This window comes from Canis lupus, chromosome 12 (assembly GCF_003254725.2).
Source record: "Canis lupus dingo isolate Sandy chromosome 12, ASM325472v2, whole genome shotgun sequence".
Lineage (NCBI taxonomy): Eukaryota > Metazoa > Chordata > Mammalia > Carnivora > Canidae > Canis > Canis lupus.
In genome coordinates, this window is record NC_064254.1 from 4,646,188 (window position 1) to 4,658,334 (window position 12,147).

The 12,147-nt window shown below is 47.7% G+C and overlaps 1 protein-coding gene across 7 annotated transcripts in view; it reads left to right on the forward strand.

Annotated features, from left to right (window-relative positions):
* PPARD (peroxisome proliferator activated receptor delta) overlaps positions 1–12,147 on the forward strand; it is an 87,765-nt gene that overhangs the window by 64,652 nt on the left and 10,966 nt on the right. For all 7 annotated transcript variants that reach the window (XM_025418541.3, XM_049092055.1, XM_035697598.2 and 4 more), the window contains one exon: positions 8,681–8,911. In XM_025418541.3, the coding sequence (XP_025274326.1) occupies positions 8,782–8,911 (130 nt within the window). In that variant the 5' untranslated portion in view covers positions 8,681–8,781. The remainder of the gene's footprint in view (positions 1–8,680; positions 8,912–12,147) is intronic.

The window sequence follows — 12,147 nt, forward strand, 5'->3', positions numbered from 1 at the left end:
CAAATGGAGTGTGGCCCTCCCCCACCTCCACTCCCAGAAGGCCTGCCATTCATCTGTGACAAGAGAGTGGGTGCTGGAGAGGCGCCTGGGTGGCTCAGTCAAGCACCCAACTTTTGATTTCTGTTCAGGTCATGATCTCAGGGTCGTGGGATCGAGTGCCTCATCAGGCTCCATACTCTGTGGGGGATCTGCTTAGATTCTCTCTCCCTCCTCTGCCCCTCCCCCTGCTCACTCACATTCTCTCCCTCTAAAATAAATAAATAAATAGTCTTAACAAAAAAGAGAGTGGGTACTGGAGTGGGAGCACGGGGCTTGCTTGCACAGCAGGCTTGTGTGAGCATGTATCCATACAATAGACACATGTGCGTGCTAGAATCAGGGCTGTCAGGGCATTTGTTTTATAAGAAATTCCTTTGCTCGAGACTCCATTTTTTGTCCAAGCACAGCAGAGCGGCACCTCCTCGTTCTGGCTACAGGACCTGTGTTCTGTATGATGACAGTACCGACCTCTTAAGTGGGGGGAAACTGGGACACAATCAGAAGGTTTCTGGCTCTGGCACAGTATTGAGGGTGGCAATAGCAAAAACCGGGCTTCTCAGCCACATAAAAGTTATACCTTGTGCCAGGGTGTGCTACTCTTAGTGCTAGAGCTGAAGAAAGGAAAGGAAATAAGGTCCATTGCAGGGCTAGTGGTAATGGGGAGGCAGCCCCCTGTGAAATGTCCAGCCTGCGGGCCTGGGCCCAGTGGGGTGAGGGCAGGGCCCTGGGGATCAGAGTATCTCCTGACCCAGCAGGCCGAGAGTGGTGGAGGTGGGGCGGCGTTGGTTTCTGGAAGATGGTCAGGCTTCAGCTGTAAATGGAACAGCCAGGGCTGTGTGAAAATGGATGGTTTCTGGCAAAATGCAGGGATGGGCTGCAGCACAGCAGTTACATCTAAATATGAAACAGCCCAAGGGATGTGTGTGGGTTTTAGACAGCCAAACTGATGCTCCCCTCCCCCCTCCGCTGGTCACAGCCAGAAGAGACAACTCCAGTCTGGGGAGGAACATCTGCCTGGAATCCAAGGATCCTGGTCTGGCCCCAAATTCAGAACTCCAGCCAGAGCCCAGAGCCACATCTGTTTCTAAAGGCATCTACTTGCACCCTCTGCAACTGCTGACTGTTCCTCTGGTCATGTGAAAGAACCTTCTACCAGTTAGTATATAGAAACAGAAGCTGAGGCTCCAGGTGTCAGAGATGCATAAGGTGGCCCAGTCCATGCAGCTCCTCAGAAGCCTGGCCAGCCCCACACCCCATCGTGTCTGAACCCCTCTGTCTTCTGCTTTATCCTTTGTGTCTTCTCCGAGAGACACCCTGTCAGGCTCCCGAGGCCAGAGCTTTTTGTCACTTCCCTCGTCTCCCCAGGGGAGCTCACAAGGCTCACCTGTGGGAGCTCTGGAGGATTGAACAGATATGATGTGTAGGGGGAGCTCAGTCAGCTCCCACCCCTCCTTCCAGAACTCAGTACTGACAATGAACCCCGTCCCATCCCCCCAGAGTCACTCAGAGGATCAGAGGGTACGAGGGAATGGGCGAGAAAATATTTTGTTAGTATCTCTACGAGGCAGTGCTGTGGTTTTCTCTCCTCTGATTCCAGCTGCTAAGGGGGACCCCAGATCTTCATGCCCCTCTCATCACCACAGTCTGGTGTGCATTACCCCGTGTCCACTGACAGCCAAGCTCCACAGAGCCAGAAACAGTTTGTTCTGATCAGCCTCACATCGCTTACCATGTGGTCGTGGCCACCGCTGTGCTTGGAGCTCTTGGAAGTCATGCTGTCTGAGCCTTCTGTCACCATGCTCCCCATACTCTTGATGCTACTCTGCAGAAGCCTCCTATAGCCCCTTCAGCCACAGGCCTGGCTAAGGGTTTCTCACTCCTCACCTGCCCCAGACTTTTCAGTCCTGTGGAGCACAAAGCATCAGGGTATCTGGTCTCGGTTATTCAGAGAATAACTACTTTTTTCAGAGAGTGTACTTCTTGCTACAACTGTCACAGACTGTTTCTGGTAATCACCAAGGTCCTTTCCCCAGTGTTGTCGCCAACCCCCTCTCCACAACCCCGTTCTCCTATTTAGGTAGGTGTCCTATATATTGTGTTGTTTCTTCTTTTTTTTAAGATTTATTTGTGTGTGTGTGTGTGAGAGAGAGAGAGAGAGCGCGCGCACCCACACACGCGGGGACAGAGGGAGAAGGAGAAGCAGACTCCCCAGTAAGCGGGGAGCCCAATACAGGGCTTGATCCCAGGACCCCGGGACCATGACCTGAGCCAAAGGCAGATGCTTCACCAACTGAGCCACCCAGGTGCCCCGTGTTGTTTCAGTTAGGATTGTATTCAGCAGCCTGCAGCTGAAGTGTGGCAAACAAGGCCTCATAAAACAGGCATTTCGTTGTCACCCGTAGCCAGTAGTCTGGAGACAGGTGTTCCAGGGCTAGTTCAGCAACTGCTTGGGCCCCCTTCTTGCTTTTCGCCCCACCCTCTTAACCTGTCCTGCTCCAAAGGAAGCTGTTCCACCTCCGGGCCCAGTATTCCTAGCCCAGGGAGGAAGAGGAGAGGGCAAACATCTCTTTTGATCAAGGAAACTATTTTCAGAAGGCTTTTCCAATAGATGTCTATTTACGTATTAGTCAGCATTGTATCACATGAACACAGTAGCTGCAGGAGAGCTTGGGAAATGGAGTGTTTAGCTAAGCACGTGGCTGATCCAAAGAAACTGGGCCTCCGTCAGTAAGGGGTAGAGTAGAGTTAGGTAAACAATGAGAAGTGACTGCCCCAGGCTGCCACTTGTAATCAGAGCCACATGACGGGAACTGCCTTGCTCTGGGTCTAGTCTTTGTCAGGTTGGAAGATCAGGGATTGTTCCTTGAGGAACTGAGGTCTGCTAACCCAACTCAGATTCCCACAGGAGGGGACACCTCATGACGTGCCACATGAGTGAAGCAGCCTAGGGAATGACAGCAGGGAGTAGCCAAGATGATGGGTGCCAGTGGTGAACACCTGTCCGGGTAAAGGGTGGTGTCAGGGGCACGCAGGCACCCAGTGGCCAGGTCTGCCCAAATTTTCAAAAGAAGCCAGAAATCCAGAATTTTTTTTTTTTTTTTTAGCTTTAAAGAACAAAAAACATGGGGATCCCTGGGTGGCTCAGCGGTTTGGCGCCTGCCTTTAGCCCAGGGTGCAATCCTGGAGTCCCAGGATCGAGTCCTGCATCGGGCTCCCGGCATGGAGCCTGCTTCTCCTTCTGCCTATGTCTCTGCCTCTCTCTCTCTCTCTCTCTCTCATGAAAAAATAAATAAATAAATCTTAAAAAAAAAAAAAAAAAAAAAAACAGGGACGCCTGGGTGGCTCAGCAGTTAAAAATCTGCCTTTGGCTCAGAGCATGATCCTGAACTCCCGGGATCGAATCCCGCATTGGGCTCCCTGCATGGAACCTGCTTCTCCCTCTGCCTGTGTCTCTGTGTCTCTCATGAATAAATAAAATCTTTTAAAAAACAAAAACAAGAACTCTATTTTGAAAAAAACTGAGAGGTTACAGAAATCTCACAAGATAGTACGGAGTCCCCAAATGCCCTTTATCCAGTTTGCCCTACTGGGTATATCTTACATAAACGCTAGACACTTAGCCATACTAAGAAATGAACACTGGTTCAGTACTACAAACTAAGCAGATTTTATTCAGATCCTACCAGTTCTACCAGTTCTTCCACCGCTGTCCTCTTTCTGTTCCAGGATCCAGTCCATCCTACGTCACATCATAGTTTTTATGTCTCCATCGTCTCCCCATCTGTGAGACTTTCTCAGAAAGTTAGACTTTTACATGACTTCTAAGTTCTTCTGTTCTACTGAAATAATTTGGAAATCATACGTGCTATCCATGGTACCTTAGTGGTTATCCCAGACATTTTTCCATGTGTATTTGCCTGAGCACCTCCAGCTGTCTCCCTCTCATCTTCTACATTATCGTTTGTAGGTTTTGCCTCTTTATTTTATTCCAGTTTAAATTATTTTTAGAACAGACAAATGTCTGTAGTTCAGAGTTTAAAAGGCACGAAAGGAGGCACCTGGGTGGCTCAGTTAGTTAAGTATCTGCCTTTTGGGGATGAAGCCCCACATCTGGCTTCCTGCTCAGCAGGGAGCCTGCTTCTCCCTCTGTCTCTGCCACTCCCCCTACTTGTGTTCTCTCTCTTGCTCACTGGCTCTCTGTCAAATAAATAAATAAAATCTTTTTAAAAAAATAAAAAACGGGGATCCCTGGGTGGCGCAGCGGTTTGGCGCCTGCCTTTGGCCCAGGGCGTGATCCTGGAGACCCGGGATCGAATCCCACATCAGGCTCCCGGTGCATGGAGCCTGCTTCTCCCTCTGCCTGTGTCTCTGCCTCTCTCTCTCTCTGTGACTATCATAAATAAAAAAAAAATAATAATAAAATAAAAAAAAATAAAAAACACAAAAGGTACCATGAAAAAAACCTCTCCTCTTTAGTGACCTGGAGGCAACCAACATTCCCAGTTCTTCTGTAGCCTTCCTGTCTTAAACACACACACACACACACACACACACACACACACACAGCTTCAGTTTATCTTTTTTTGCACGAAGTGTAGCCTTTCACTTCATTCTGCAAGTTCTTCTCTTCCATTGTTAATATATTTTAGAGAGTCCTATCTATAAACATGATTCTTGTTTGTGGCCACATAGAATTCCTGTTCCCATGTCATAATTTATTTACTAAAGCCCCTGTTAATAGACATTCTGCTTATCCCCTGCCTCTTACTAGTCAAATAATACTGTAATGAATAACCTTGTACTAATACTTCTTGTCATTTTACTGAAGTTGAAACATAGCTGGTGGATACAACTCAAAAGTGGCATTTCTAGGGCCACCTTGGTGGCTCTTCGGTTGAGCGTCTGCCTTTGCGGTCAGGGTGTGATCCCAGTCTTGGTATCAAGTTCCGCATCAGGCTCCCTGTGAGGAGCCTACTTCTCCCTCTGCCTATGTCTCTGCCTCTCATTCTGTGTTTCTCATGAATAAATAAATAAAATCTTAAAAAAAAAAAAGTGGCATTTCTAGGTCAAAGGGAATGTGTACCTGTAATTTAGGTAAATGTAGGCAAATTACTCTCTTCAGAGGTTGTGCCAGTTTACCTCTCCACCAGGGATGTGTGAGATTATGTTTAGCAATATGTTAATATCGTAAAAACTGTATTTCAGTATTGTTTTACTTTGTATTTTTTTTCTGAGTGTTTAGCAGCTTTTCAAATGGGTGCCTTTTCTGTATACATGTTTCATATCCCAAGCCTGTTTCTCTTTTAGATTGCCGGCCTTTTCCTTATTTAGGGGAATGTTTTAGAGAAATTAGCCCTTGGATAAGAGTTGCAAATATTTTTCCCAGTTTATTATATTTTTTGTTATGATTTTTTCTACCATGAAGGAGGTATGTGTGTGCGTGTGTGTGTGTATAAATTTTTTTCAGTAGTCCTTATGCCCAACACGGGGCTCAAACCCATGACCCTGAGATCAAGAGTTGCATGCTCCACAGACTGAGCCAGCAGGTGCCTGATAATGTATATATTTTTAACTTTAAAAAAATGTTTTTTATTTATCTGGATCTCATCTTGATATAAGGTTTGAGGGACGCCTGAGTGGTTCAGCGGTTGGGCGGCTGCCTTTGGCTCAGGTTGTGATCCCAGGATCCAGGATTGAATCCTGCATTGGGTTCCTGTAAGGAGCCTGCTTCTCCCTCTTCTTTTGTCTCTGCCTCTCTCTCTCTCTGTGTCTCTCATGAATAAATAAGTAAATCTTTAAAAAAAAAAATGATATAAGGTTTGAGGTAGGGGTCCATCCAGATTTTTCCAGATGGCTACTCAGTTGTCCCCATTACTTACCATTTATTGAAGAATCTATTTTTTTTCTCTTTGAAGTACTGTCTTTATAACGTAATATAGTTCCATATGTGTTTGCATCTATTTATATAGACTCTTTGTATTCTCTTTCATTGATTGTCTATTCATGTGTCATTACACTTTTAATTTTTGTTGTGGCTTTGCTCTAATTCTTTTTATTCCTTTCCAGCTGATTCCCTGTCGTGGTTGCCAAAGTGCCTCCATCCAGCCTCTTTGCTTTTACTCTCAGTTGACTTTTCTCCCTGCTTTATTAATGAAAAGAGTGAGGCCAGCCTGTGTGAGCTTTAACCACCCCCTCCCCAGCTGCCACGATAGTTCATATTTTCCTCATCCTGTGCCCTTGAATTATTCGCCTCCTGTCTCTCATTCTGCCCCAGCTTCTCCTTGAGTCTTCAGACCGTCTTTCTCTGTAGACCTGTCCTCTGTCCATGGCTTACTTGAGTCTCTCTAGTCGAAAACCCTTTCTGGCTTTGCTACTTTCTCTAGGTAGTACATTGGCATTTACCGAAAAACTAGTCTCTATTCACTGTCCTGCCTTCCTTACTACCAAATTTCTTCTTCAGAGCACGTTTCCATCCTAACCACTTGACTGAAACTTGTCTCCCAAGTCACTGATGACCTGGCGATCACTGACTCCAGGGGTCATGTACCAGTTTATCACCCTTCACCCTGCAGCATTTGAGACGGTTGAGCCATCTCCTGTGAAACGGCCCTTCCCATGACTCTGAGGTGTCTGTCCCATGTCTCTCTTGCCTCTGGCCAGTGCCCTGTTGTCTGCTCTGATGCCTATTCTTTTTTTTTTTTTTTTTTAAGATTCCATTCATTTATTAAGATGGAGAGAGAGAGGCAGAGAGAGAGAGAGAGAGGGAGGGAGGCAGAGAGACAGAGAGAGAGAGGGAGGGAGGCAGAGAGAGAAAGAGAGAGAGGGAGGCAGAGACACAGGCAGAGGGAGAAGCAGGCTCCATGCAGGGAGCCTGACATGGGACTCAATCCTGGGTCTCCAGGATCACACCCCGGGCTGCAGGTGGCGCTAAACCGCTGCACCACCGGGGCTGCCCTCTGATGCCTATTCTTTTGACCTTCCTTGATGTGTTGCTTTCTCCTTTGGTGAATTGAATCCCTTCCTGTGGCTGTCAAATCAACAAGGATGTTCGGATGTTCCCCACATCTACAGATTGCCCCCACATCTCCATATCCCTAACTCCCCAGCTCTTAGACACTAGAGTTGAGTTTCCAAACTGCCTTTCGTTGACACTTGGAGAAGTTGTTGTCAGTCCAAACAAGGGAAAATGAAAGCCTGCTGGAAAAGAATGATGAGAGGGAAGATTTACTGTCCATTGGAAGTGGCTTTGCTCTGGAACAGTGATTCTCAAGCGTGGCTGCACATTATAATAATCACCAGGAGAATTAAAAATAAAGATCCCAGTGCCCAAGCAGCTCCCCAGACTATCAGATGAGAATCTCTGGGGACAGGCTCAGACATCCATATTTTTAAAAACTCCCCAGCCGTTCTAGCATACAGCCAACTTTTTAAGTGTAGAACAGCATGGGGGAGGGAAAAATCTCAGTTGACTCCTGCCTTGTGGCTTTGATAAGTGGGTAGATGAGCATGCAAGTCACTAAGTAGGAATTACCAGAGGAAGAACGGGTTTGGGGGCAGACAGTGGGTTCTGTTTGGATAGGTTGAGTTTGAGCTGCCTGTGGCACATCCAGAAGTCCCACAAACGCTTGAATTTCCCTAAAGCAGGTTTTCTCTGCTCTCGATCCTCCCACAGCCTGTACTGCCTAAGGATAGAGTCAGTCGTGCCTATATGCCTGGATGCAACCCACCTTCCCAGCCATCCTTCCAAATCCTCTATCCTACAGCACTCACTCCATTGGCCACCAGGACTCCTCACTGCTCCCCACTGTGCTGCCTCTGAGTCTTTTCTCATGCTGTGTCCCCAAGACAAGTCCCATGCCATCTCTAATCAAAATCCACCCCACTCTCAAGGTGTCTCCCTACTGTTCCCTGACAGGATGACGCCCCCACAACACTTCATGATGTTACCACCACTGACTGTGGTGTTTGTGGGCAATATATGACTTGCCAAGGGTTGGAACTGCCTCTTCCACATGGGAGTCAGCACCCAGGAACCCCCTTTGGAAAAATTCCTAGACAGAATGCATCTCCGCTTGCCTGATGGCTATGCGGTTGAGGGTCTAGTTGCAGATCTGCTGTCAACTGTCAGCCTAGCACAGCAGAGGCTTGTATCTTTTTGTTTCCCCACACCCAGACACAGAAAGGATAGGACCTACTCCCTTCAAGAATTGCAGCCTAGGAGAGCCTGAGTGCTGGAGGGGATGGGGTGGGGGTTCGGAGGTACGATGCCTATCAGAATCTCCAGGAGGAACACAGAGTTGGAAAAAGACCCTGAAGTCATTTTGATCTGGCTCAAAGAGGAGGAAGGGGCCGAGGAGCCAGAGAAAGGTGATACAGTGGTGTGTCACCCTATCTGGATCGTGGATACTGCTCTGAACCCCACAGACTGGCCTTAGGAACCAAGTAGACAAAGGGCAGGAGGAAAAGTGACTTGTGGTACAAGGAGCAGAGACCGTGGGATAGCACTCCAGGGAGGAGGCATTCCTGCCATGAAGAAGCAGGAACAGGGGAGTTCCCTCCATCCTGTCCCCGAGGTGATAGCCCCCTGGCATGTCCTGCTCTCTCACCCTCTCATCCTCTTCCTGTCTGCCCCTTGGTTCAGGCTGATGGGAACTGCCCTGTAGAGGTCCAGCTGCATTCAGACCCAGATGATGCCAGAGCTATGACCGGGCCTGCAGGCGTGGCGCCGAGGGGAAATCAGCCATGGAGCAGCCACCGGGGGAAGCCGCTGAGGTCCGGGAAGAGGAGGAGAAAAAGGAAGTGGCAGAGGCAGAAGGAGCCCCAGAGCTCAATGGAGGACCAGAGCGCTCGCTTCCTTCCAGCAGCTATACAGGTGAGGAGGGGGCGGCGGCGGGGGACACAGGGTAGAGGAAGCAGAGCAGGCCTAACCGAAAACCTGCCCTCTGCAGCCAGCAGCATGGGGTGCAGAGGGGCAGAATGGTTAAGAACTGGAGCCGGAAAAAAAAAAAAAAAAAAGAACTGGAGCCGATAGTCACACCCCTCTTCTGTTGCTCATCAGTGCTGCGGGACCTTGGGCAAGTTGCACTTCTTCTTTCTGTGAAACAGACAGGGCTTGAAGGGGATGTGGACTGGGGCTTTTGTGAAAATTAAATGAGTTAGCATTTGTAATACATGTCGTCATCAGTATTATTCCCACTGCTGCCGCCCAAGGAATCTGGAGCCAATCTGCATGAACAGCACACGGGAAAGATCAACTGTACCTGTGATTGTAATGATCAGTCACAACACCCAGCTCCATTGATCTGGTGCTAATTATACACATCATCGAGCTGTGCTGTAATTAGGTATAAATGCTAAGCGGTTAGTCTGAATGACTGTAATTAAGACTAATTTTGTGCATTCAGGCAGTTTCTAGCTTCTCTTATATCACTGTCAGTTCCCCATTTGTTTATCCACTGTTAGTAGCAGTGTAGACATTCTTCTCTGGGACCCTGTACTATTCTCTCTCCATCTTCTTTAGCATCATGTTATGTCCATCTTAGGGGCACCCAGAATCCACTCCTTAGCCCCTGGTTTTCCCTGCTGCTGCTGCCCCTTCCCTGTTCCCAACCCTTTCCTCACCAGCTTCTCTCTTTCCCCCTCAAGTGCCAATGTTCAGCTGATTCTTGCTCCCTTACCCACAGAAGGGACTTAGGATCACAAGAGGATGTATTTCTGGCAGGGGACACCCTGATCTTGCTGCTGGTTTCAGCTGGAGGAAATCCTGGCCACAGGTGATTAAGGGCAGGGGAGCAGACCCACCCCACGGGATGATCTCTGAAGCCCTGTGTCTGCATGGGGAGGAGGTAAATGGTATCAGAGTTAAGGTAGGGCAGGGGCTGCTGAGTAGAACAGATTCCTGCCTGGCCTATATTTAAGAAAGGCCCAAATCCTCAAGCCACACTAATTTGAACCTGCAAAACAAGTTTCTGGATTTTGCAGAGTTTTTTCTTCGGGGCATGTGGTGGATAGGATAAGGGGAAGGTCATCATCCCATCCCTCTGATCCCACTCATATACCCAGGAATGACCAAAATGGGCTTGGTGTGATTTCAGGACTCAAGAGAAAGTATCTCCCAACCCCCAGCGTAACCATTCCCTATGTGTTGGTGACTGGGATGAATTCAGAGACCCAGCCTTTCTCAGAAGAGGAATGGCTGACCAAAGGTGATTGGTCACTCAGAGCTAATAACACATACTGTTCTAAAATTGAGATGGAAAAAAAAATAATAAAATAAAATAAAATTGAGATGGGCGGGGGCGGGGGCGGTTAGGCAGCAGAAGGAAAACACCAGGGATTAAGAATGAGCAAGGTCTGTCACTGAGGAAGAGTGAAAAGGGAAGAGAAGGTGATGGAATTTGTGGCCTCACCACCTGGCCTGGCCCACCCTATCCCCACATCTGGGTCAGCCACACAGAAATTACCTGGAGAGTAATGACCTGTTCTGGAGTTTTCTACACACCCTTGTGGGGACACACCCCTACATGATACTCCTGTTCACATGCAGACCAGGGTGCAGTGCTGGGTGTACAGGTGGGGTGAGGTGGACATGGTGATGGCATCTTGGGGAGCTTTATCAGCGAGATTTAGGGCACACAGGGAGATGTCTGGGAAGAAATTTGCCCAACTACCCTTGCAGTGGTATGTGTGATATGATATTTAATGGATTCCATTTACCAATAAATTGATGAAGTAGAGGTAGAAAGACTTCAATTGTTGAACAATTGAGACTAGGGAACGCCTGCGTGGCTCAGTGGTTTAGCACCTGCCTTCCACCCAGGGTATGATCCTGTAGTCCTGGGACTGGGTCCCACATCGGCCTCCCTGCGTGGAGCCTGCTTCTTCCTCTGCCTATACCTCTGCCTCTCTCTTCATGTCTCTTTTTTTTAAGATTTTAATAAAAATATTTAAGATTTTAATAAAAATCTTTTTTTTTTTTTAGATTTTAATAAAAATCTTTTAAAAAAAGAATCGAGAATAACCATTATGTGTTAAAGCCAAAGTATATAAAAAGTTCCCACAAACTCTGCAAGATAAGCAACAGAAAAATAGAAACAGTGAGTTTGTGGTAGGACAAATACAAATGGCTGGAAAACAAAATGTTTTCCAGTCTACTCACTAATCAAAGAAGCCATCTTCAAGATGAGATGTCATTTAGCCTGTCAGATTAGCAAAGAGAACTGTTTTGGCCAGAGGGGGAAGACATGGCCCTCCAGCCACAAAAGTGGAAGGGCAGCTGGGCTATGCAGGCTGTCACTTCTTTCATTCCTTTGACCCTGCAGCTCCCCTCCTAGGAATGTGTCCCATGTAAATACTCGCTCAGAGCGCACAGAGATTTCCACACTTATTTACTGCAGCACTGCTCAGAGAAGCAAAGAATTGGCAAGCACCCATCTGTGAGGAATTGGTTATGTAAACTGTGGTAGAGCCACACTGTGGAATGCTGTGTAGTCATTAGTAAGGATAGGGTAGGTCTGAACACACTGACGGGAAAAAGAGCTCCTGCCAAGTTGGGGGTCCCATTGCTTAAAAATCTTTCAGTATCATGGAAGGCGCTGAAGAGTATACACACAAAGGACTGTGCCATTAACTCAGAGGAGTAGGATCGTGGCAGAGAGGATGCCTTATAAGATGGTGCATGCCATTATGTATTATCCTCAATCTATGGTACTCTCATCATTTAAGAAGCAAACGCGTCGCTTTAGAAAGTTAATGCAATTTTGTTTCCCAAAAAAAAGGCCAGTAGGTGAGGAGCCCTGGAGACAGAGCTCATCCTGTATTGGGGATCACATCAACCAGGGCAGAAATCTCAAGTCTGTGACTCTGAGCTGTGGCTTTTGCTGGTGCCTTCATTTCTCTAATCTCAGTCTCTACCTTTAGTCTGCCCACCTCAAAGGCTGGCTGGGTGAGGTTCTCTCCCCTACCGCATGAGCCTCTGGAGTCCCCTCAGGAATTCAGGAGGATGAGACCCAGTCTCAAACCCTGAAACGGCAGGAAGATCACACAGTTTGTTTCCCTCTGACCTTCTAAGGTTCTGCATCTCTGTACCGAGCTCAAGACCTGACAAAA